The sequence below is a fragment of the Pelobates fuscus genome, chromosome 1 (genome assembly GCF_036172605.1).
Source record: "Pelobates fuscus isolate aPelFus1 chromosome 1, aPelFus1.pri, whole genome shotgun sequence".
Taxonomy (NCBI): Eukaryota; Metazoa; Chordata; class Amphibia; order Anura; family Pelobatidae; genus Pelobates; species Pelobates fuscus.
Genome location: NC_086317.1, coordinates 487,784,622 through 487,812,183, shown reverse-complemented (window position 1 = coordinate 487,812,183; position 27,562 = coordinate 487,784,622). Strand labels below are relative to the sequence as shown.

General features: G+C 47.5%; 1 protein-coding gene across 10 annotated transcripts in view; it reads right to left on the bottom strand.

Moving 5' to 3' along the window:
- Positions 1-20,271, bottom strand: part of NUMA1 (nuclear mitotic apparatus protein 1) — a 61,608-nt gene extending 41,337 nt beyond the window's left edge. For 9 of the 10 annotated variants that reach the window (XM_063432894.1, XM_063432876.1, XM_063432884.1 and 6 more), the window contains exons 1-3: positions 19,973-20,073; positions 2,433-2,511; positions 1,658-1,743 (exon numbers count right to left, since the gene is read on the bottom strand). In XM_063432894.1, coding sequence (XP_063288964.1) covers positions 1,658-1,743; positions 2,433-2,474 — 128 coding nt within the window. In that variant the 5' untranslated portion in view covers positions 2,475-2,511; positions 19,973-20,073. Of the gene's footprint in view, positions 1-1,657; positions 1,744-2,432; positions 2,512-19,972; positions 20,074-20,248 lie in introns of those variants that run through there. The other variant, XM_063432850.1, reaches the window with a different exon arrangement.
- Positions 20,272-27,562: the final 7,291 nt, after the last annotated feature.

Below are 27,562 nucleotides of genomic sequence, written 5' to 3'. Positions count from 1 at the left end.
GTATATTAAATGATGAGGATTGTTGGGGTAAGAAATTATACGACCATGTACTCCAAGTACAGTAAGGTTCGGGGTCTGCCCACAGACACACACAGGAAGGAAAGGACACCTCTATATAATGAAAATGAACTGATAGTAGGGAACTAAAACCACATCTGGAAATTGGGGCACACATGGAATTTGGAAGCACTCTGGCCCAAAATGAAAAGTCAAAAAGGGGTTCTCAGCAGCGCACATGGACGACTGAAGGTGCTTAGGTTAAGTAAATATGGGGGGCTTTATTCCCATGCTGCAAATTATGAAAAGGTAAGTGAGGGGCTAGTTTGCTAGAAAGTGTTCTATACATTCTCCATTCAGTGACAGAGCATTTGTAATGTTTTAATGCTAAACGTGAGTTTCTGGCTCATCCCACTGTGCTGCTGGGGCTAGCAGTAAGCAGTAACCGAAGCAGCAATGGGCAGCTGTGATTGGCTGTGATTGGCTGAGAGTGTCAACCAATCGCTTTCAACCCATCACAGTGCCACTGTAGGTATGAATTGATATGCTCAGTAGACAATATATAATCTCTGTTTAAGCCAAGCCTATAGTAGTGGCAGAGTGACCCACACTCAGTGATAAACCATTTTCAAACAGTTTAACACTGAAAGGGGACCCCAAGGCATTACAAGTTATTCAATGAGATGAAGTGGTTAGCGTGCACACAGTATCCCTTTAAAGAGATCAGCAGTGATAAATAATATACCAAGCTCTTCCATGCCAGTCACTTACTGGAACAGCAGTAAGGATTCTGACACCATCTGGGAAATAGAGACCAGCAAGCCCATCTAACAGAAACACTAACTGATGGGACACTAAGCAGCAGCATCCGTGAGCTGAAACTTCAGGGACGTTTACATGCAGAGCTAGACCTGCTCACTCAAACTACTTCAGAGACCTTTAAACTCCATCTGAAACAATGTCTCCAAGAGGGGCCTGCTTTCTAAACTGCGCCTGCATCAGATTTACTCCGGGCTCATAAGATTCCAGGTAACGTACAGATATAGGCGGGGGGGGGGGGGGGTTATAGTTACATTAACAAGATATCTTGACATTGAAACTGCTAGTTATAGCAATAAGGGCTATCCGTCTAGAGTTTGGTGACAGATAAAACTTATCAAATTGGTATAGTGACCGAAACCCTGCACTATATTTGCAGAATAATACAAGGAGCATGCTGACTCGGGAAGGGGAGAAGCACAAAGTAAACTACAAAGGTTTTCACCCATGTGCACGTACTACGCAAGGTCAAACATTACAAAACAGGTAAAACTGAAAACAGAGAATGGGTTAGCAGTCATTTCATTTATACATTTGCGATCCTTCCTGTCCACAACAAAGGATCGAAATTCTCTCACCCTCTTTTCTGCAGTATGTACCTTCCAGCAGGGCTCCACCACTAGCTCACAGGATGCCCAGGAGGTCCTTCTCCATCTCATGGAAACCCCTCAGGGCCAAGTTCTACCACAACACCTAGCACCAATGCTTCCCACCTCCATCTACATCCATGATATGCCACCCCTCCTTTCTCACATGGTGTATACACAGTATCAGATCAATCTGTGTTATACCACCTCCATGATCACTACCTTGTTACAGTATCACCGGGTTAATTACTCACAGTTTGGTGGCAATTTTAATCAAAATGCTCAAATCTTGTAGCTGAGACAATTGTTCAATGGGTTTGTCGACCTTGAGGCTGTTCACCTAGAGAGAGACAAGATTGGCATTACTAAATAAAAAGTGTTTGTTAATCAGACTGAGATCTAAACAGAAATTAAAACAGAGCGTCTTTGGAAACTGCAAACCATAAGGTAAAAGAAAAATAACACACACACGATCTGTTTACTGATCACACACCACTCCCCATATCCAACACACACCAGCTAGATCTTCTTACCCATCACACACCAGCTACGAAGCACTAACAAGCACACAGCTCAATAATAAGGGCCATATTGCTTCAAATTGACAAACTCATACAGACAAACCCCCTCGCTCTATAAACCAAGTAGTCCAGTGTCATACAAAAGAGGCGGTATTAGAACGATTTATAACACAAACGGGCTCCATGCAGGAAGTATCATACACAAGTCTAATTTACAGACAATTGATGCTTTTATAGAGAGACATGGAAAGAATTCTCACCCATCTTAAAAACCCCAATGTTTTTCTTAAGCGAAGCGATATTTGTAAACACTTTACATTACTGTTCCAAGTGTGATGATTATTATTTATATAGCGCTGTACACTGATTATATCCTTCCATGCTGTGCTGCACAGATCAGTCTCAGTGGGATGTTATACGATTTTCCCCACTTCTACGGTGCTCTGATTGCAGACACCCGATTTGATTGTTGCCTGGTATCTGTGAGATGGCCAACAATGTCACTTACCCAAGAGAGGAGCGCATCCATTGTGCTGCTGTGCAGTGCCATTTCTGGGGATTCTCCCACTATTCAGTCACCATATATCCTACAAGGGTTAAAGAGACAATTCGGGTTACAGGGTGCATGTATATCATTAGTGGAGATAACATGAACATAAGGATACAAATATATAGAGCAAACTATGGTGTGTGGGTGTGTGTGACACTGTGTCCCTATTAAAGCAGGAGAGACAGACTGCTATGTACAGTAACAGTGAGCAGAAGGCCAGTAAGTGTGTAGGTTGGGTTACAGTTATACTGGGTGGGTTTATATTTTATCACATGACAGGAGGCTTCGTATTTTGCATTACTTTCTTTACTTTATGCCTCCAGCAGCACAAGTCAATCAGAAAACTTTAAACCAATCAGTAACAGGCATCACATCCATATATAAAGCCCTGACAGTCACATGATTTCCTCTTTCTTTGCTGCTTCCAGCCAAGGCACAGGTCAGAGTATTAAGCTCTCAACTGTTTTCTATATATAATGCAAATTTATCTTATGGTCCCTTTAAATTGTTTTGGCATTGTACCTTTTTACTTTCCCCCTGTCTGGGGCCTCCCTTTTTCATCTGCCTCCTCTATTTCCCCCTGCTAGATCCATCCTTCTCCCTGGGCTGCTAGGTGGTTTGTTTCCCACTGTTTTTTCCCCTGCTGGGATCTGTTGCCGTCTGTCTGCTTGCCTGTTTGTCCCTCGCAATTCGCGGCATTTTACCGCGATCGCGCGGGACCACCAGGCTTCTCTAAGAGTTCCAGGGTACCGAGGGGTGGGTAGGGGGGCGCGAGGGGGTGCCGACCGAGACCGTCGGACCGCAATCGCGGGCCGCGGTCGCGGTCTGCGCGGCGAATTTGCGCGCGAACGGCGGCCATCTTGGATCTCGCGATACCGCGAGATCCTCGGCGGCCATATTTGTTTCGCCAGTTCGTGATTCCCACGAACTGGCACAGAGTTCCTGCTTCTATAAATGTTTATATTTAGGTTTTATGTGCCATTAAAGTATTACATGAATAATTGGTCCTTCCCACAGGACACCTAACCTAGTTTTAAGGTAAAGTGTTTATATTCTTGATACAGTCGGAAATAAAAAGTTTTTGCCACATAATATAATGTGTTAACTACACACACTCCTAATCCCTGCAACTCTGTGCTAAAGGGCCACTGCAGATTACTTACCATTAGGATGGTATTACACCAACCAGGAGCAACTCCCATCAGGCTAAGCACACTTCTCACTGTAGTTAACCCTTACAACTCTGTGCTAAAGGGCCACTGCAGATTACTTACCATTAGGATGGTATTGCATCAAACCAGGAACAACTCCCATCAGGCTAAGCACACTTCTCACTGCAGTTAACCCCTGCAACTCTGTGCTAAAGGACCACTGCAGGTATCTTACCATTGGGATTGTATTACACCAACCAGGAACAACTCCCATCAGGTTCAGGCTGCACTGCCCAATTAGATGAACACTCACAGGAGGCAATGATGATTGTTACAAAGCACTGTAGTACTACCCAGAAATCATTACAAACAAACAAACAACAACAACAAAAAGATGGCATTATCCGGAGTGACAATTTTGTCTTACTAAGGGTGACCACCACGCCCAATCAAGGGCTTATAACGAAGTACGCACAATCCACAATGGCAAAATTTCCACAAAATTATACACAAGGGTGAAAGCGTACTGAGGTCTTCGATACCTCCCATTACCGGGCTTACGTCCCGACCATTACCGGGCTCCGTCCCGACCATTACCGGGCTCCGTCCCGACCATTACCGGGCTCCGTCCCAACATTAAAGACCGCTCACCCCGGTCGATAAGAGGGTGACCCCTCTTCAGACCACTAGTCAAACTCCTAGTGGTACTGATTACATGGTACCTGGGTGCCCCCCAGTTGTACGTGGAAGCCACTGTGTAGATACATACGCACTGACGTATACTCTGTCTCCCCACAGACGGGAAAAAATCATACTACCATTGTGTCAGACACTCCACAAGACCCTCGTCAGGGGATGAGGATCCATTATCTCCACCGTCCTTAGAAATCATAGACGAATGGAGGTCAGAGGACTCGCTCTCAGAGGAGGAGGTCTGGCAAGACATACCTCAGGAAGTCAGAGAACCCAGCCAAGACCCGGAATGGCTAAGGACATATAGATATTGGGGTCTAATCCCCACGCCCTAGGACGGGCTGATAACCACGGAGTACGATCTGTCACTGTATGCCAGACCGGAACACAATGGATACATGTATGTCGACAGCACCATGAAGGAGAGCTCACGGTGCTGCCAAAACTCCACAGTACTATACCCAATAAGGGTGACCCCTTGGGTAATTTGGAGACTACCGTACATCCCCATACGGGCTTACGTCCCGACATTTCTGACCGTTCAGCCCGGTCTTATTGAGGGCGACCCCCTCCTCAGACCACTCCAGAAAATCTCTAAGTGGTACTGATGGAAACAGTTCTGGGTGAACCCCAGCTGTATGTGGAGACCCACTAGTGGCAATAAGTGTATTACCGTACCTGACACCTGTCTCGGTACCCCACAGACCGGAAGAGGGTCCCAACAGGCCATAAGGGACATACATACAGGGGTGACCCCCTAAGCTGGGTAACCCCAGGATAGTCTTACCCCGGTGCTAGTGGCATAGGTACGAAGGGGTGATCCCCGCGCCCTTGTCTAGGGTTTTTTCTACATTCAGAGTATGCTCTGGCATTGCATGCACAGACCAGGACTCACTACAGGCATGTGCTCCGACGCCTCTATGTGTCAATTGGAGGACCCGTACACCCTTCCCTTAACCGAGAAGGAGAACTCACTATACCGCCAAACTCTACAACTCTAGGACATATAAGGATGAACCATTAGATTATACATAGGGAGACTTTCACGTCTCCCATACCAGGGTACGTCCCGGTCCTACGGAGGGTGTCCTCATTCTCAGACCACTACTCAGATCCTACGGAAGTGGTACCGATTCATCGAAATGCTGGATGACCCCGGTTATACACAGAGACACACTGAGTGGCAATAAGCGTACGATCCTGACTCCACAGACCGAAAGGGTGTGAACCAACAGGTCGGATTTCCCTCAATTCACCGACCAATTTCCAGGTGAGGATTAAGCTGCCAGGGCAGCTCCGGGGGAAGAAGCCCTCTCCAAGAGGCTGGCTAACAAGTCGGGCACCTTACCACCTAAGCACCATGGGAAGGACCCAACGCGACTTCCCCAAAGGGGAAAGAGAACACTCGACTTAGCAGAACCGTCTCTCAGAACGTCCTGCTCATTGAACATCTCAGACCCTTCATCAGGGAACGAGGACTCCATTCTCTCCTTTCTCTGGAGATCATAAGAGAATGGAGAGTCTCCATCGGAAGAGGAAAAGTGACAGAACCCACTGGAAAACTCGCGTACCACCAGACACCCAGGATCATCCGAAAGGGGTTTGCCGAAGCACCGGGCACACCTTGCAAACCTCCGGCTTCGGGGAAAAGAAGTACGAAACAAGCTCAGGATGGAATGCCCACGTCATCTAGGAACGAACAAGATAGTCCTCAACAGGGAGCTCGGTGTCACTACAGTGATATCTATGCCCCGATCAGACCGAGGTCCACGTAAAGTAGTAAAGAAGAAGACAGGAGACTCTCACCGTCATCAACATAGACCAACCCAATGGTTTTGGGACGTACCGACATCTCAAGAAGGAAGGTATACATCTATTAGGAGACCTACTCCTCGAAAAGGTTTTTGCAAGGTTAGATTTGAAAGGACGCTTACCTATTGGCACACATAGTACCTCAAGAAGTTTTGGAAGCTGGTCAGGACACATTGAAGAGCAAAGGGTATCCGCTGTAACTTACTGACCCTTTGCAAGCCCAATTCCTAACTGCGTAGACAAACGAGATTTATTGTCACAGTTCCTGGAACTGTTGGGATTCATAGTGAACAGAGCGGAGTCTGTTCGATTCCAGTCCTGAGTAACTACGTACCTCTACTTCGGAATAGATTCCACATTGGACGGATTGCACCTTCCCCACATCAACGATAGCGACTTTCGTAAGGAAATTTGACGGATATGACGGAAAGGCTCCATAGTACCTTGACTACTTCCCAGGACCACTCCACTGACGGGCCAGACATCGGCTGAAAGCTCACTGCCTGAGATCCGGGCACACCTACGAAATTGGGATCAGAATGGCAAGGACTTCGATAATACTCGTTACAGAGGTAAAGGAGCTAAGCGTGACTTCTGGAATGATTGTTTTAATTGGGATCATCCTCTGCTTCTTCAGTTTTAACTTGCCTTCGGGCAGATCAAAGGGAGAACATCATCGATTGTTAACGCAGGAGCGGCTAGAGTTGGTGGATTGGTGTCTTCCAAGGGAGACTGGTATGTCAAGGGACTATCGCAACCAACTAGAGTCATGGGACAACAGGTATTCCCCGAAATAATTTATCCACACTTGGAAGTCACTGGGGTATGGAAAGGGACTACGATTTTTTATTACCCCTATCTACCTCGATGTTGAATCTTGCTCATAATTTTTCACGACGGGCCGATCGGAACGATCCGACCGCTCCATTAACGGGATACGTTCCGTTATTTCTACAGCGCATAGTACGATTCACGACACTCCGGTCGATCAAGAACCTTTGATAGGCCGTTTTTCCGCGGGGTAACGTACGGTCCCGAACCATGCGTTAAAGTATCACGGTTGTGAGACTTTGATTGGGTTTTTTTCGGAACTAGTCAGATAACACGATCCTATCCCTCCGTCAGTCATGTCACGTTAGATTTTTTCGTCGGTTATCAGATATTCTGGAGTTCGACGTATATGATTTTTCGGTATCACCAGAAGGAAGGACCTCTACGGTGTCTCGTAGAACTAAATCCTTTCCGCGTCCGTGTTTTACCCTGTTCCCGGCGGTTTTCCCAGTCTTTGTACAGTTATAGCGGTGTTTGGTTAGATGGAGATCCCGACAACACTTAGATTGACACATTAAGACATCGGCGGGGTTATAACAACCATACAAGCCAGTTACCATGAACACTCCGTCTAGATGGGTTCACGGGTTGTTATCGTTATCGTTAACTATTTTTTACAGGCGGCGAATTGGACACGGCGAGACATCTTCCGTATATTTATTTTCGTCAACCACACACGCATCCTTTCGATCATACCGCAGCTTTAAAAATGCAAAATACGAAGCCTCCTGTCATGTGATAAAATTGTAGATTATGCTAACGTAGTGTACCTATAATCTTAATTTTAATAATGACAGGAGGCGAGTATTTTCCCTCCCTGTTTCCCTCCCTATACTCTGGGAAATTCTAATTTTCTGGTTATCATTCTCAGTCTAATTATAAGATTTTGGATATTTCAGTATATTTATGGGATGCTTATTTGGTTGACGGGTGTTACAGCCGTGGCGATTATTTAAGTATACTATGGTTGTTTAATGTTGCAATTTGTTAACGTAATATAAATATAGATGCATATAGTACTGGTTTTTATGTGGACATCAGTTGGGTTCCATCACCTTTCACGTATTTCTGTTCTTTTCAGAGTAACCATCATAAAGATAAAAATCAAGAAAAAGCTGGAAGGTTTTTCAAGTCATGTTCCAAATTATGTTCTACACGTTACTCAAGACTGTTATTCGAATTCCCTGACGTTATAATGGACTGTTTTCGCATCAAAGAAAGAGGAAATCATGTGACTGTCAGGGCTTTACATATGGATGTGATGCCTGTTACTGATTGGTTTAAAGTTTTCTGATTGACTTGTGCTGCTGGAGGCATAAAGTAAAGAAAGTAATGCAAAATACTCGCCTCCTGTCATTATTAAAATTAAGATTATAGGTACACTACGTTAGCATAATCTACAATTATTAAAGGGACACTCCAGGCTCCCACACACGTTAGATGCACTGTGTAGGTTAGGTTACAGTTAGTTATACTGGGTGGGTTTATATTATTAAAGGAACACTCCAGGCTCCCACACGTAAGATGCACTGTGTAGGTTAGGTTACAGTTAGTTATACTGGGTGGGTTTATATTATTAAAGGGACACTCCAGGCTCCCACACACGTTAGGTGCACTGTGTAGGTTAGGTTACAGTTAGTTATACTGGGTGGGTTTATATTATTAAAGGGACACTCCAGGCTCCCACACACGTTAGGTCACTGTATAGGTTAGGTTACAGTCAGTTATACTGGGTGGGTTTATATTATTAAAGGAACACTCCAGGCTCCCACACGTTAGATGCACTGTGTAGGTTAGGTTACAGTTAGTTATACTGGGTGGGTTTATATTATTAAAGGGACACTCCAGGCTCCCACACGTTAGATGCACGGTGTAGGTTAGGTTACAGTTAGTTATACTGGGTGGGTTTATATTATTAAAGGGACACTCCAGGCTCCCACACACGTTAGGTCACTGTATAGGTTAGGTTACAGTCAGTTATACTGGGTGGGTTTATATTATTAAAGGAACACTCCAGGCTCCCACATGTTAGATGCACTGTGTAGGTTAGGTTACAGTTAGTTATACTGGGTGGGTTTATATTATTAAAGGGACACTCCAGGCTCCCACACACATTAGGTGCACTGTGTAGGTTAGGTTACAGTTAGTTATACTGGGTGGGTTTATATTATTAAAGGGACACTCCAGGCTCCCACACACGTTAGGTGCACTGTGTAGGTTAGGTTCTTGTACATTACCCCTGCCCTAAATACAGTGCATGAAAACCACTCATCACAAGCAGTTTAACAGCACGTGTGATCAGAGAGCAGATTGAGGTATACCATCCATGATGCAAGCACAGAAGCTCCTTGAAAGAAGTTTAAATGGCCATATTTCTGTGAATATGACACCAAGCATGCTGATACAAGCCATTGTCACCCCCCCCCCCCCCCCCCCCAAATTTTAACGTTTTCTTGTCACATTGGTTACACCCTGCAATGAGTATGCTTTGCCCGTGTATACAGGTGGCACCGTACTAAATATCACAGGTCAATCCTGAAATGTATTGTAAGAGGGTGAAAATGGATTTCTAAAAACAGATTTTATTGGCCACCAAAGTCTGTATGGTGAGAAAAATGGAGATCTGAGGCGATCACTAAGTGGACTGAAATAGCCTCACAGATTAACGATCGGATTCATGGAGAAGCCTTGAGAACTTGGCGTTATATAATGACATATGGAGGCTCTGGTTACAGACTATCCTGAGACTCCTTCCAACCAACGCCTCCACTCTCACGCCAGGACAGGTATGAATGGAGTTTGATTTTCCACGTCAACGTATTTGTAATAGATATTCTTAATAGAATTACACTTTATCATTTTATTAGATTTAAAGTAAGTTTTGGATAATGGAAAGGGAAAGAAAACAGAGGAAGAGGGAAAATGGAAGGAAATTAGGGAAGGAGGGAGTGAAAAAGAACAAAGATCGCAGCAAATAAAACGGTCACTTTAACTTTCCTACCCCTTTGGTCAATTCCTTTCAGCATCATAAATATTTGAATCACTTCTTTTATCACTGAGGAATTGACACAATGATACACAAGAATAATAAGTGACCAGCTCATAATTTATAAATCTGAGTGTCATTTAAAAAAATAAAAACAGATTTTAACAGTCATTGGCAAGCTCGTAGCCAGGACAGGTTGTTAAATGCCCATATTCATCTCCTGTATTTAATTTCCAGAGTGATAATACACGAACGATGGAGGGAAAGGTGAACTGGGGGTCCAACGCTATGATTGCTGCTGGATCGATACTGGATGTGTGATGTCAGAATATATGCAGGATGGGGCGTGGCCGGACCGTGCATGGGAGCAGACGTGTAGTCGGTGAGCTCCGTGCCCTCGGCCTATATTCACAGCTAACTAAGCCTGCAAACGAGCCCTAAATGGTGAGAACTAAGCGACACCTGCTTCTGGGGACCCCCAACACCGGTTCCCCGAGGAGCAGTAGAGGTACCCTGGACGACTTTGTTTCCACGCCGTCTGATTCTCGCTCCGCCGGGCCGAGCGCTAAGATGGCGTCGGCCTCCCCCGAGGTGGAAAACGCGGGAGTCCCCTCCGAAGACGGAGACCAGATGGACGCATTAACTATGATTCGGCAAGAACTTACCCGGATCTCGTCCAGCATGCTCACGAAGACGGACTCCACTGCAATGCTGAAAGAATTCCGAGCTGCCATGCGTGAGGAGATAACCGCCATGCGCTCCGAGCTGACAGCAGTGGAGGTACGGGTGGAGGCACTAGAGACGGAAGCTGAGGCCAACCGATCCCAACACAGGTCGGCCGAGATAGCCACCACTAGGCAGGGGAACCTGCTATTAACACTGAGGCGACAGGTAGAGGATTTAGAAAACCGGAGCCGCCGCCAAAACATACGCATCCGCGGCCTACCGGAACCGGACTCAACCCCACTGCCAGAAAAAGTACAGGCCCTATTCAGGCAGATATTAGGCCGCAATTGCCCTGAGACAATCCAATTTGACCGGATTCACAGAGCCCTGGGCCCCCCAAGGCAAGATGGGAAACCCAGAGATGTGCTATGCTGCCTCCACGCCTATAGCCTGAAAGACGCGCTAATGGCGGCCACTAGGGGCTCCGATAATATAATGTTCCAGGGAGCAAACGTGGCACTGTTCCAGGACCTCTCTAGCCTGACCTTAGACGCGAGGAGAGCACTACGGCCCATAACGGCCATGCTGCGAGAGAAGAATGTGCCCTACCGCTGGGGCTTCCCCTTCAGCCTGCAGATACGACCGGGAAACACCTGGCTGCACATCCGCTGGCCTGATGATGTGGCCCCCACGCTGCGAGCACTGCGACTACCCCACGTGCGCACCCGTAACTGGCTGCTGGAAAAGCCGCTGGCCCCTAACCGGAGACGGGAAACGAGCAGCCCACCGCCGGACGCACGGAGAATAAGAGAATCCCCAGCCAGGATGCTTGGCGGCCCGGCAGGATCCGAAGAGTGACACCCTGACGCAGAATAGACACGGCCTACTATTGAGGTACCTGGGGTGGGCATCGTGGTTGACCATAGCGGGCAATAGTCTGTAGGTTGGGAGGTGGGAATAAACCTCGGACGCTGGCCACAGGTGACTCTGCTACCGCTCCCCCCCCCCCTCCCCGCCCCGTGCAGAAATGCATTGCAACGAACTTTGGGACGCTCTCAAGGAACTGTACCCCCCCCCCCCCCCTGTGGATTATCAGGGCAAGCAAACAGATTAAACGTTAGACCCTCCCGGGATTTGGGTGGGGGACGGGTCTTTGGAGGGCACGGGCCTGATTGGACTCGAGAGAACAGACTAAACCTCCGGGCTTGGCTGCCCTCGGGGGGGTGGCTGGGGTTGGGGGGAGGCGGGGGTGTATGATGTGTCCCACTGGGTTCCGCTAAACACGTTGGGCCTAGGTGCCCGGGGAGAGGGGCTTTGAGTGTTGGTCAGTTAGATGAGAGTTAGACCCCCTACCATGTTAAAGACCAGTTGAAACCAGATGCTTACCTAGACCTTAGTATCAGATATGGTGTTAGTTATGCTTATGCTTGTTTTGCTCATGTTAGAACGGCCGAGGGCCGGACGTTATGTCTTACACATACTAGTTGTCTCACCGCGCCTTGCACAGAGTGCACTGACTACCTGTACGGATCACGCGTACGACCCCGCGGACAGACTGAGGGTAACGGACGGGAGGACCGCGGGTGACTGAGTTATTTAAAGGGACTGGGGACTCAGACCTGTCGGACACCTCCCACACAGTCAAGTCCAATTAATCCTGATAGCGGGATATCCGCTACTTCCTGACCTACCTCCCGACCCTACGGACTCCCCCTACCCCCCCCCCCCCCCCCCGACGAGTTTCCCCTACACCCCCGCCCTCCCCACTGACTACCTTCCCCCCCTCCCCCCCGGCCCACAGAACCCGCCCCCCCCCCCTCCCCCTGTCGGCTATGGCGGGGCGTTCGGGTGGTGGTTTTGACCCGGCCCCCCTGCGGCTCTGGACCAACAATGTGAGAGGTCTGAACACCCCGGAAAGGAGGTCCCACCTGCTTCGGTCCCTGTGGGCGGCGCGGGCCTCTATAGCATTCCTCCAGGAGACCCACTTTAAGGGTACTGCCCCCCCCTCCCTGGGGGACTCGAGGTTCCCAACTGGGTATTTCGCAAACCACCAGTCGGCAAAAAGGGCAGGAGTGGCAATCCTTTTCGCCCAACACATTCCGTTCTGTTGCACGGATTCGAAAATCGACCCTAACGGGCGCTACTTATTTCTTAAGGGTACGATTGCCGATAAGAAATACACGTTGGCATCACTCTACGCCCCGAATACGGGACAACACCGATTCCTCTCTAAGACCCTCCAACTATTAGAACAGTTCCGAGAGGGCCTGCTCATCGTTGCCGGTGACATTAATGTTCCGTTAGACCCCAGACTCGACACCTCTAGAGGCTGCAGCTCACACTCCGAGCTCTGTATCCGGACGATCGGGAAGGTCCTCCGAGACGCGGGACTGGCAGACACCTGGAGAGTACTCCACCCTGACGATAAGGACTTCTCGTTCTACTCACAGGTCCACCTTGGCCATAGCCGCCTGGATTATATCCTGATTTCCCAGGAATACTTGCACCTCCTTATGTCCTGCGACATCCAGACGACGATATGGTCGGACCATGCCCCAGTTTTAGCCTCGCTACGCTCTCCCCTGTTTAAACCCAGAAACAGACAATGGAGGTTGAATGAACAGGTGCTCGGGGACCCAGTAGTATGTACGGATACGAGGGAGGTCATTCGGCGCTACTTCTTGGAGAACCCAGCTTCGGATACCTCCCCTCAAGTGAGATGGGAAGCCCACAAATGTGTCCTACGCGGCCACTTTATAAAGACCTGCACGAGACGCAAACGAGAACAAAATCTCGCACTGAAGGACCTACACGAACTCGCAGCGCAACTCGAAAAAACACACAGAGCCGATCCGACGGCGGATAATCTCCGCCCCTTGCTAGAGGCGAGGAGGAACCTCCGTGCCCTTCTGTCACGAAACTTGACGCACACGCTCCGCAGGTCCCGGAGATTCTTTTACGAAAACTCGAACAAATGCGGACGCCTGCTGGCCCGCATGCTTCGCAAGAAAAGGAGACGGTCCAACATTACAGTTCTGCAAAAGACTAATTCACCCCCCGAACGGAAGCCAGAAGCCATCATGAACGAATTCAGGGAATTCTACTCGAAACTGTACAACCTACCGAAAGGGAACGATGCGGAGGCGGTCCAGCGGAGACGGGCCGACATCCAGGAATACTTGGAACAACACCTCACCCGGAGGCTTACGCAGACACAAACCGAGGACCTAGACGCCCCAATAACCCTGGAAGAGCTCAAAGGCGCCCTTAAGGCGGCAAAGACGAACAAAGCCCCGGGCCCGGACGGCTTCCCGGTGGCATACCTGCGGACATTTGAGGAACAGCTCCTGCCTGAACTGCTGACGAGCCTTAACTCGGTGCTGGAGGGTGGGAGGTTCCCGGAGGACACCTTGATGGCAACAGTAGCGGTGATCCCGAAAGAGGGTAAGGACCCCACGTCCTGCGCCAGCTATAGACCTATCTCCCTCCTCAACGCGGACCTCAAGCTCTTCACAAAGATTCTGGCCCGCCGCGTGGGGGGAGTGGCGCCGGACCTGGTTCACCCGGACCAGACGGGTTTCATTCCGGGACGGGAGGCGAAGGACAATACGACCCGAGCCCTCAACATAATTCATTCCGCTACGTCCTCCTCCCGGGGGGGCCTCCTACTCTCCACTGACGCCGAGAAGGCTTTTGATAGAGTCGACTGGCAGTTCATGGAAGAAACCCTCCGGAATATGGGTTTCGGCCCAAACATTCGCTCCTGGATAGCGGCCCTGTATACATCCCCGAAGGCCCGCCTGAGGATAAACGGAGCACTATCCCCTGCATTCTCCATCAACAATGGCACGAGACAAGGGTGCCCCCTGTCCCCCCTCCTGTTTGCCCTCACGCTGGAGCCCTTTCTAGCGGCGGTCAGACGGGATGGGGGCATTACGGGAATTAAAGTGGCTAACATGGAACACAAAGTAGCCGCCTATGCGGATGACCTGCTTTTCTTTATTGGTAACCCGATAATAACGCTCCCCAATCTGCTGCAGGCCTTTCATAAATACGGAGCGCTCTCCAACCTGCGCCTGAACACAGAGAAATCCGAGGCACTACCCCTGGTGCTCCCCCCCGACCTAACAACCCAACTGAAAGCTAACTTCCCTTTCCGATGGTGCACGCAACGCATTAAATACCTTGGCATCTGGCTGACGAGGGACATGACAAAGCTCTACGCTGAAAACTTCCTCCCCCTCCTGAGGACACTGGCCACGGACATGAAAAGATGGGGAGGGTCCTGCATATCCTGGTTCGGGAGAATAAACGCGGTCAAGATGAACCTCCTGCCGCGCCTCCTGTACCTATTTCAGACGATCCCCATCTATATTCCCAAAAACTTCTTCACCGAGATATCCACGGCAATCAGTCGCTTCGTGTGGGCTTCAGGAGTAGCTAGACTTAGATACACGCACTTGATCAGGCCAAAGCGCCAGGGAGGGGTGGCACTACCCTCGATTCAAGCCTACTACCAGGCGGCGCATCTCCTCAGGATGATAGACTGGCACGTGCCAGACACGGATAAGCAATGGGTAGGGTTGGAACGAGCAGCCTCCGGGGAACGTCTACCCTGGGCAACCTGGCTGCCGAGGCCCGCGCAGGCAACTGAGATTCGCTCACACCCACTTATTGGAGCTACTCTACAGATCTGGGCGTCTATACGGTACAAACTCGACCTCACCACTAACCCAAGCCCGTTGACCCCAGTGATCCATAATCCGGAGATTGGAGGCGGACTGGCCCCCAGGGACATTGCCGTCTTGACTGACCTGAACACTCCATATCTGGGCGAATGGTGCGCGGGAACTCGCCTAAAACCGCTAGAGACTCTAACCACCTCAGCCCCCCCAACGGGGCTCACCCGGTTCCGTTACCTACAGATCCAGCACTACCACAGCACCCTACCGGGTAAGCAACTACTACTCAGAAAAAAGACGGGCTTTGAGACCCTCTGTACGGAGGAACGACACTTACCACGAGGAATTTCCACGCTATACTCTTTGTTAATACAGTCTGCCAGACTCCCCACTGCGCGATACCAATCTAAATGGGAACAAAGCACGGGCACAGTCCTCTCGGAGGCAGACTGGGAGAAGATACACATCCTCTCTCATCAAGGCACGTCCAGTGCGAAACTCCAAGAGACCAACTACAAGCTCATGACGAACTGGTATCGGACCCCCCATAGGCTGTATCAGATGGGGTTGCTACCAGCGGCTACATGCTGGAGGTGCGGGACAGACGAAGGTACGGACCTACACATCTGGTGGTCCTGCCCTCCCATCGAGGCATTCTGACGACAAGTCCACGAGAAACTCCGGGAGATACTGGATTCGGACATACCAATGCAACCCCTGCCGATGCTACTACACCACTCCGCGATGCCCCTGGGAGCATACAAGAGATCTCTTACGCGACACTTCCTAAACGCAGCCAAGAGCCAAATCCCCACTCGCTGGAAAACCACAATAGCCCCAACCATAGCTAACTGGATGGAGGCGGTAGAAGAAATATACAGTATGGAGAGCCTCACAGCTGACCTCAGGGGGACGGCGGAAAAGTGCGCCAGACTCTGGGCACCCTGGATTGCGTACACGGCCCGTGTGCCGGCGGGTGGCCGGGGACGAGGGACCGAATAGACGGGAGTTAGTGAAGACACGAGTTGTTGGGCTTTATGCCGGGGTGACGCGGGCGGACCCATCGCCGGATACCTCCCCGCTGTTGCCGACTCTTTCCCCCCCCCCAGCCCTCCTCCTCGGCCCTATACTCACCCCGTCCATAAGACAGTCCCTCCGCCTCAAGACCCATAGACTGAGCTTCGGTCACGGACATAATATAACGAGACGAGACCGGGGACTTACACGGCCACTCTCGAGTAATCGGGGTCGAGGTTTCTACTCTTACCACTAGGCATCACATTGACATGGACAAGTTCGGACAGGGGGCATTGAACACTCAGACTCACCCACCCGACCTGACCCTGACCACTCAGACTCACCCAACCGACCTGACCCCCCCTTAGAGGGGAAGACGAAGACGGGTTACACACAACCCAGCAGCGCAGTTGCGCCCGTTCAATACATCTTACATGAGAGATTCAGAAGGGTGAGAGACCCAGCACTGACAGGCGCGATCAGACAACCTAAGAGAAGAATAAACACTGACTTCAGTTAGAATTTATGTAAACGAAGCGGAGTGAGGAGGCCACTAGGGCCTATCAGACATACCCCGTGTTCTATGCAGGAGTCTATTTGTTGATTCTAGTCGAGGTGTGTACACATGAAAATACGCAATGTTGTGTAACTGAAAAGTTTATTACCGCTTCTGTACACGAAACAGTTTGACTTCCCTCCCTCTGCTTCCTTTGTAAACCCTTCTTTTACTTTGACGTATTGGATAATAATGAAAAACCTAATAAATAAAGATTGTCTAAAAAAAAAAGAATATATGCAGGATAACCACTGGACATCGCTTGCAGGCTGCGGTGACATCCCTTCAAGTCTTGCATTTTCACTGCACTCAGAGACGGCATGAATGAAAGAGTTAATCAGCTGTCCATGCAGCGGTATTCAAGCCGGAATTATTGAAGTATCTGCTCCCCACATGGTACAGCGGAATGGATGGAAGGTCAGTAGAACACATTTGCAGTTTCCATATCCTCCCAATGTTTTTCTATGGGGATAATTTCCAATCATTAAGATTGATATTCCCAGCCAGGGAGGCCAATGCAGCAATGAACACAAAGTAAGCTACCCTTTAACTCCTTTCTGATCGGTTTCCTAATGCTTTAGTGTTCCTTTAATGGCAAAACTGCAACACTCATCTTACTGCTCCTGAAACTCATGATAAAGGAGCTCAGGGAGAGCAGCCCGGCAGGCCCCGCGGCGCTCAGAGAGGGCAGGCCCCGCGGCGCTCAGAGAGGGCAGGCCCCGCGGCGCTCAGAGAGGGCAGGCCCCGCGGCGCTCAGAGAGGGCAGGCCCCGCGGCGCTCAGAGAGGGCAGGCCTCGCGGCGCTCAGAGAGGGCAGGCCTCGCGGCGCTCAGAGAGGGCAGGCCCCGCGGCGCTCAGAGAGGGCAGGCCTCGCGGCGCTCAGAGCGGGCAGGCCTCGCGGCGCTCAGAGAGGGCAGGCCCCGCGGCGCTCAGAGAGGGCAGGCCCCGCGGCGCTCAGAGAGGGCAGGCCCCGCGGCGCTCAGAGAGGGCAGGCCCCGCGGCGCTCAGAGAGGGCAGTCCTCGCGGCGCTCAGAGAGGGCAGGCCTCGCGGCGCTCAGAGAGGGCAGGCCTCGCGGCGCTCAGAGAGGGCAGGCCTCGCGGCGCTCAGAGAGGGCAGGCCTCGCGGCGCTCAGAGAGGGCAGGCCTCGCGGCGCTCAGAGAGGGCAGGCCTCGCGGCGCTCAGAGAGGGCAGGCCTCGCGGCGCTCAGAGAGGGCAGGCCCCGCGGCGCTCAGAGAGGGCAGGCCTCGCGGCGCTCAGAGAGGGCAGGCCTCGCGGCGCTCAGAGAGGGCAGGCCTCGCGGCGCTCAGAGAGGGCAGGCCTCGCGGCGCTCAGAGAGGGCAGGCCTCGCGGCGCTCAGAGAGGGCAGGCCCCGCGGCGCTCAGAGAGGGCAGGCCTCCTGGCGCTCAGAGCGGGCAGGCCTCGCGGTGCTCAGAGAGGGCAGGCCCCGCGGCGCTCAGAGAGGGCAGGCCCCGCGGCGCTCAGAGAGGGCAGGCCCCGCGGCGCTCAGAGAGGGCAGGCCCCGCGGCGCTCAGAGAGGGCAGGCCTCGCGGCGCTCAGAGAGGGCAGGCCTCGCGGCGCTCAGAGAGGGCAGGCCCCGCGGCGCTCAGAGAGGGCAGGCCCCGCGGCGCTCAGAGAGGGCAGGCCCCGCGGCGCTCAGAGAGGGCAGGCCCCGCGGCGCTCAGAGAGGGCAGGCCTCGCGGCGCTCAGAGAGGGCAGGCCTCGCGGCGCTCAGAGAGGGCAGGCCCCGCGGCGCTCAGAGAGGGCAGGCCCCGCGGCGCTCAGAGAGGGCAGGCCCCGCGGCGCTCAGAGAGGGCAGGCCCCGCGGCGCTCAGAGAGGGCAGGCCTTTAACCCCTTAAGGACACATGACGTGTGTGACATGTCAGGATTCCCTTTTATTCCAGAAGGTTGGACCTTAAGGGGTTAAGAAGCCTTATAAAATATAAAACTATTTGTGTGTGCGCAGTTTTTTAATGTGTGTTAAGTATAAACTTTTGATTCCACAGCAGCACCATTCCTGCATGTTCCAGGTGTGCCCCCAATTCCCTTTTGGTCTTTAGCAATTCAGTCTTTACATTTCCAAAGTGCATGGATGGTGAACTCCCCACATTGATTGACAGCTAATTCTGGATAATGTAGGGGTGAATGTGTAGTGTGTCGGGCAGACGTAGAGGTAAAGGCTTAACAGGAAGGTCAGCAAAAATACATTGGCGTCCTGTATGGACAGATTAGTGGGAGTTGCATTCCTTAGCAGTACCTACTCTTACTCTGGAAGCCAGTGGTGCCAGTAATGTAGGCCAAATGCAAACCCAGACCTTTCACATCGTACTCCGGCCTTCATTCCATGTGCTACAGACTACAATGCTCATGAAGCACAGGCAGGCAGATATATCCATTATCAGCGTTTGATAAAGGTTTGAGAATTGACAGTCCAAAAGGCAGATATAAAAGAAGAATCTCTCTCTAGTAATCATCAGTAGTGTAAATTTCCCCCTTGACTGTAATAAGCTATTTTAATATTGTAGAATGCCAGCATCATCTCTGGGTGATGAGACTTGCAGTGCAATGAGAGATGCAGCCATGTGGGGCAAAGGATGAAATAAATAAACAAATAGGGGGTGAAACACAGTCACCCCAAGTATGTAAAGGATCTATGCATATCAATACTCAATGAATTCCTAAAGAAAAGCAATGCCATAGAGCTGCTCAAGTCATGTCTGCCCTTAACAAGAGAGACAGATATTACTTAAAGAGGGGCCAAATTATAATAATCTTGTGTCCCTATAAAAGGACTCGTGTGCAGACAGCAATAAGGATACATGGCTAGCAATTCCAGACACCTTCCATGTATTTAGCAAGGAATAGCTACCGGTATTTATATTGTTAGATTTCCATCTTGTTTAAAGGTTAAAATATGGAAGCAGAGTTTTACAGCAAGACAACACAAACGGCTCACAGACCTGGAAGTGAAGACAGAGTAGCCAACGCTTAAACCAGCAGGGGCCCCTGTCCCAAAACTAGCCCTACAAAGGAGGGAGGTCTCACTCAGCGTTACTCACAAATAAAATTACCTCAATACAAATAGTCTGCTTCAAAATAAACTTACAAACACGAGGTCACAAAGTTTGCAACTTATTTCTGGTGCATTTGCCAGCATTTCCACTGAGCCACAAGAGGCCGGACGGAGGTAGGAGAGAGCGAAGGTTAGCCTGCTCTGTGTCCCCCCCCCCACCCCCCCTTACAGCGGATGGCTGCTTCCATGGCACTCCACAGTGTGTTTGGTTGCCAGTTCCCAGCATGCCTCAGGGCTGTGACAGCGCAGCGATGTGGCTGTGATCAGCCAATGTAGGGTAGGTTGTGCTGCAAGCATTGGGACATTAACCTTCTAGACGCTCACTGCAGCCCGAGGAAGGCAAGGCTGTGTTTGGTCAAGGAGGGAGAATAGCAAACAGTCCAGGCGCTCACAGCCCTCTATGGGAGGATTGGATTACACTTAACCCTTTCACCAAACATTCACCCACACAGGCCCCTTGGCTGCCACCTGGGGAGCACTGCAGACAAGACATAACAAGTACTCACGAGACACACAGTGCAAAATGTTAGCATTAAAGTGGGGTGTAGCAGAGAGCAAAGAAACCGGTTTTATTCAATACATCAGATATATAACCTTTAGAGAGCAGCAAAGACTGGTCACAATACTCTGCATATCATATCACCATTCGCCATAAACAGTCAAAACATTTCTCGTTGATTAAGAATGCAGTCAGCACACAGAGTGCCAACATATGCCACAGCGCAGATTACAAAGAGTACCATACATGCGTTCACATTCTGTAGGGAAGAATCTAAATGTATAATTATATTTATATAGCGCCACAGATTCAGCAGTGCAGTACATTAGATGAAGACATGTTTGACAAACAGGACCTTGAGGTGAGTTGGGCCCTATTGAAACAAGCTGGCACTCTAAAGTAAAAATAGAGACGTGCCTGTCGGGTTAGTTAGTGTATTATACCCCCAAACAGTTCCTGCATTAATAAAGCTAGCCCCCAGGCTTTCTTAGAACAGATCAGCCCCTAATCCCAGGAACATTTACTGATTGCAGGATACAATGTGTAAAAATCAAGCCTTGCCTCTGATCTCCCAGGAGGCTGTAGCTTATGTAACACTTAGAAGCTTGCACAACACAGCATTGCTCCGGCCTGGCACAGCTGTCAGATTACAGACATTCACACAGAAACCAACCACTAACAAACTGTAACATTAACCAGCCGGATACGTCTTACATGGAAGATATCCGGCTAACGAAACTAACATTAACCTGACGGGTACGTCTTACATGGAAGATATCTGGCTAACGAAACTAACATTAAAAATAAAAGAAAGGGTGCGCCTTTAATACAGAAGAATATGTATAAAAATAAACAAAGTAGTTACAAATAAAGTCCAGAGTAATAGTCCACAGTGAAAGAGGTTCTTGTGGGACAACGATATTTTCGTCTCAGGTGTAGGTTGAATTTTTCAGTGCGCCATATGGAGAGAAGAACAGAAAAGAAATCCAATGGTATAGTATGTAAATATAAATGGATATATGAGAGTATATAATTACTCACAATTTCCAGAGCTAAAATCCAGCTCTGGTATGAAGTGCGTGAAGTGGAATGATCCCCACTCAAGGATATATGGAGTAACAGTGATCCAACGGTGGTTTCAGCCGGAAATAAAAAGAAAATATATAGTGCTCTCTGTTTACCCAAAATATAAGTTAAAAGAAGGTTTAAAATGTACTCCCAATATGTTGAGCAGGCTTATACTGCTCGGTGTATGACGTTTGGGTGGTATAATCCCCACCTAAGGATTCTTTTGGCGTGTTCTTATGAGAGGGTGAAAGCAAAAAAGTCAGGTTAAAAATAGAATAAAATAAAATAAATAACTGAAAAGGAAAATGGCCACTAAAGTTTTTTTTAGGGCTAAAATTCCTTTATTGTAACAGTATTAAAATATATAAAATCTCTAAACGCGTTTCGCCAAAAAAAGGCTTCTTCAAGTAGAGTATAATGAAAAGGAATGAACCTGACTAACAGTGCTTTATATAAGAGACCATAATAGTATTGAAATTACAAATTTACCGCTAAAATGACGTCCTATTGAACTTAGTTTCTAACTACATAGCAAAAGAGATGGCATCAATAAGAAAAATAAACAGACATAGTAGCAAGTTATAAATGTACATAAATATGTAAAACGAGGTGTTAAACTAGTATAAAACAATATTGCAAAAGTCACGTGACGCGCGGCTAGAATTACTTCCGCGTCACGTGACAAGTGGAACGCATGCGAGGCCGGGCGGGTTGTGTCACTGAAGGGGAGGAGCCCCTTCAGTGATCGCAACAAATGGAGCGATATCATTATGCCGTCTGCTCGTATAGGCGAGCAGACAGCATACCAGCAAAAGACCATAATGGGCTACAAGTTCAAAGCCCAAACAGGGGGAGAAGGCAAAGCATTGACAAACTCCCCAAATATAAAAAGCATACATATACATTATACTAATTCTTATTACATACATTTAATAGTGAGCTCAAATAATAAAATCAAATAATATCTATAATATATGTATGCAAATAAATTTAAATATAAAAACAAATTAAAATAAAATAAAAAATACAAATAAAAATTATGAACCAGAGAGAGGGACCATTAAAATAATACAAGGATTTTTATAAAAAGTTAAAAAGATCAAAGTCTATATTAAGGCCCTGTGGGGCAAGGGTCTTTAAATTAAATGCCCATTCCATCTCTTTGCTACCTAAAATCTTTTTAATATCGCCACCTCTCCAAGGAATACTACAAATGTCTATACCTATGCATTTAAGGAGTTTTGGATTTTTTCCATGTTTTAAAAAAATATTTAGATACAGAATGATTTTCATAACCTTTTAAGATATTCCTGCAGTGTTCTGCCAGTCTGGTTTTTTGTTCTCTGGTGGTCATGCCCACATATTGAAGCCCACAGGGACATTCTAATAAATAAATAACATTCTTTGTGTTGCAGTAAATAAAGTCTTTTATAGGATATGATCTTTGGGTAATACATGATTTAAAAGAAGTGGTTTTTGATTTAATAGTTGCATCCGTGCGTTTACAGACTATACAACTATTACATTTAAAAAAAACCTTTAGGTTTGCTTAAAAAGGAAGGGGGACGAGAAGAAGAGGTAGTATGGCTATGTTTAGTATAATTTGTGAGAATGGACTTGAAGCTGGGTGCTCCTCTGAATATAACCTGTGGTTTATCGGGAATTATACCAGCTAGAGTCTCATCCTGTTTCAATATATGCCAATGTTTATTAATAATCTTCTTCATAACACTATTTTTGTTATTGAAGTCGAAGATGATTGGCAATGTTGGGGCATTTTTAGGGGTTTTTTTTCCTCTATATATTTCAGAAGATCTACTCTCTCTCCCTAACATTTTTTATGGTTTGATTTAAATTGGTAAGGGGATCATTTTTATGAGAGAATTTATTTAATAACATTTGGGATTGGGCTTCAAAATCCGAAGTTAAAGAACAGTTCCTACGAAGACAAAGGAATTGACTCTTGGGTATTCCATGGAGCCATGGTTTATAATGGCAGCTCGACGTGTCAATTACATTATTTGTACATACTTTCTTAAAAAAACTTTTCGTATAAATTTTATTGTTTTGAATAAAAATTTCCAGATCTAAAAAGTGTATAAAAGTTTGGCTATATTCATGGGTTAAAACTATCCCATTATTGTTTTGGTTCAAAAAAGTTAAAAACTGATTGAGGTAGTTTTCGGTACCATCCCATATAAAAAATAAATCATCAATGTATCTAAAATATGTGACCAGGTTTGCCTGCCAGTTATGCTCTCCAAAAATGGCTGTGGATTCCCACTCTGCCATGAAGAGATTGGCAGAACTGGGTGCAAACCTGGTCCCCATAGCAGTACCTTGTAATTGAAGATAGAGTCCAAGAACCAAAAATAGTTATTTTTTTAAAATGATGTTAATACCTTGAATTATAAAAAATTTATCTGTTGATCTGAAATTCTATTTTCTTCCCTTAGGATTTTCTCAACTGCAGAGCAACCTTTGTCGTGAGGAATGATTGTGTATAAAGATTGTACATCGCACGTGACTAAAAAAAAATGTGTTTTTCCAAATAAAATCATTTAAAAATTGGAGTAGAGTCATTGAGTCTTTTAAATATTATCTCATACATTTCACTGAGGGTTGTAAAAGAATATCTAGGTATTCAGATAAATTAGATAAAATTGAATTAATCCCTGATGCAATAGGCCTACCGGGGTGGTTTGTAGCATATTTGTGGATTTTTGATTAATTCTAAATAACAGGGATTTTAGGGTGCGAAACATTTAACATTCTTGTTTTTTTTAAATGTTTTGGTCTCGGCCATTAATTAAATTATTTTTTAATTAATGGCCGAGACCAAAACATTTTAAATAAACAAGAATTTGATTTTTTAAATGTTTTGCACCCTAAAATGCCTGTTATTTATTTCCTACCAAAAATCCACAAAGATGCTACAATCCCCCCAGTAGGCCTATTGCATCAGGGATTAATTCAATTTTATCTAATTTATCTGAATACCTAGATATTCTTTTACAACCTCCTGTTACAACATCCTGTTTTTGGGGTACATCCAGAACATGACTAAAAATGTGTACCGTATAATTATGTTATGTGTTTATCTGAGGGGAGGAGACGTGGGGGTGTTACCATGCATATGATTGGTTATTTTCAACCTCCCCCTGGGTGTGTTCTTTCTGTACTGAATCCTAATAAAAAGCAGGCTGGGTATTCCAGTCCTCAGTTCTTCTTGACCCTTCAAAACGTAGCCTCGTCTCGTTCTTGGAAGGGGATTATTTGGGAATATTACTCTGCTCCTGTTTACAGCTGAACCTGAATCTCTCTGGATATCGTGAATGGGATTGTACCAGCTCTACTTCTCCACAGCAGCTTGCAGGGAAAAGGACGTCTCCAACGGCAGATACCCTCTCTCTACCTGGGTAGCCGTTACAGATGTGCTGCCCATTTTATATATTTTCATATTTGTGGCACTTTAGCGCTGATCCTATTTCGATTTTCTCTAAACTGTAACATTAACCTGCCAAGTACAGGTGATACTCGAAAAATTAGAATATCGTGCAAAAGTTCATTTATTTCAGAAATGCAACGTAAAAGGGGAAACTAATATATGAGAGACGCATTACATGCAAAGCAAGATGGTTCAAGCCGTGATTTGTCATAAGTACAATGATTATGGCTTACAGCTCATGAAAACCCCAAATCCACAATCTCAGTTAATTAGAATATTACATGCAATCAATAAAACAAGGGGTGTAACAAGGAGCAGTGTTACGGAGCTGTAGGTTATTCTGCCAGACTGGGTATTATACACACTGAGTGCTCAGACTGTGTCTGTAACAAGGTGCAGTGTTACGGAGCTGTGGGTTATTCTGCCAGACTGGGTATTATACACACTGAGTGCTCAGACTGTCTGTAACAAGGAGCAGTGTTACGGAGCTGTAGGTTATTCTGCCAGACTGGGTATTATACACACTGAGTGCTCAGACTGTGTCTGTAACAAGGTGCAGTGTTACGGAGCTGTAGGTTATTCTGCCAGACTGGGTATTATACACACCGAGTGCTCAGACTGTGTCAGTAACAAGGAGCAGTGTTACGGAGCTGTGGGTTATTCTGCCAGACTGGGTATTATACACACTGAGTGCTCAGACTGTGTCAGTAACAAGGTGCAGTGTTACGGAGCTGTAGGTTATTCTGCCAGACTGGGTATTATACACACCGAGTGCTCAGACTGTGTCAGTAACAAGGAGCAGTGTTACAGAGCTGTGGGTTATTCTGCCAGACTGGGTATTATACACACTGAGTGCTCAGACTGTGTCAGTAACAAGGAGCAGTGTTACGGAGCTGTAGGTTATTCTGCCAGACTGGGTATTATACACACCGAGTGCTCAGACTGTGTCAGTAACAAGGAGCAGTGTTACGGAGCTGTAGGTTATTCTGCCAGACTGGGTATTATACACACTGAGTGCTCAGACTGTGTCAGTAACAAGGAGCAGTGTTACGGAGCTGTGGGTTATTCTGCCAGACTGGGTATTATACACACTGAGTGCTCAGACTGTGTCAGTAACAAGGAGCAGTGTTACGGAGCTGTGGGTTATTCTGCCAGACTGGGTATTATACACACTGAGTGCTCAGACTGTGTCCGTAACAAGGAGCAGTGTTACGGAGCAGTAGGTTATTCTGCCAGACTGGGTATTATACACACTGAGTGCTCAGACTGTGTCTGTAACAAGGGGCTGTGTTACAGAGCTGTAGGTTATTCTGCCAGACTGAGTACTATACACATTATAGAGTGCTCAGACTGTGTCAGTAACAAGGAGCAGTAGGTTATTCTGCCAGACTGAGTGCTATACACATTATAGAGTGCTCAGACTGTGCTAGTAACAAGGAGCAGTATCTGCCTGTATGTGTTACTTTACTGCCCTTTCTTGGTTCAGCGTCAGTTTAACAGTGAATTTAACACACTCACCATATACTATTGAAGATTTAGCGAGGGTAGAATAAGAACAGATTTATTGGTACAAATAGAGCATGTTTATACAGTTTTAAATGTTTTATTCCCATCACAGGAATAGCTATCTGGGCTAGTAATACAAGACATGAAGTATTCTGATACAAACAGTGGCCATACTTTACACATGCCCAGGTAGCTCTCTGTTTTCCAGCTACAGGGAAAAAAAAATAAACCAAAAAACACCCTTATGGTGTTCGAGCAGGACTTAGGGAGAGGAATGATCGGGCACTCCTCCGGTGCAGCTGCAAGATCCAGGAGGCCGTTGTACCTCTGATGTTCCTGAGCTCAACAAGGGGGACTTACTGCAACCAGATGCCAGCTATTAGGGGCATTTCTCCAGCCAGAAAAGAAGGAAAACGTCCGGAGGTGGCTGCTCTCTGCCAATGGGGACACAAACTTCTCTTAAAAGGGGGGTTCCCAACACATGTACCATGATGGAAAGTTAAATCATACTTTCTGTAATGCTCCCTTAGGTTTGGGAGCCATGGCAGCACCACAATGGGTTAGCTCTTCACATTAAAAAAAAAAATAACTATTGCTGCCAAAGGAAAACAAACATAATATCCATTAACTGGTCTGGTATCTAGCTGGTGATTAATAAACTGTATTCTTAGCAGATTCTGATCAGCATCCCCAGGAGCAAACACTGAATGTTTAAAAGAAGCACAAACCCCAGAAGGGACCAGTAGGCTTTAGAGACGGCGGTTGCAATCAATCAGATAGAGTTAAAGTGGTTCTGCTACTGACCCGAGTCTTTCCATAATCTGTATTAGAAACCCAGACTGTGACATTGTCGTTGGGGGTGTGGTGGCCATAGGGTTCTGGGAAAGGAGAGATTTATAAACATGGACCTGTCCCTTGTTGGCGCTGCCATCCTCTTCCATCCAATCTTCAGGTGCCTGGAGCTGACATTAGCGCTGTACTGCTAGACCACCCCCCTACAGGCGCCACTGGTGACAGTTGTGTAAACAAAAAGATAGCTCTACCTTTTTGTCAATGGGAGTAAGATTACTGAGAAATTAGTCCCCACAGTTACAGTATACCT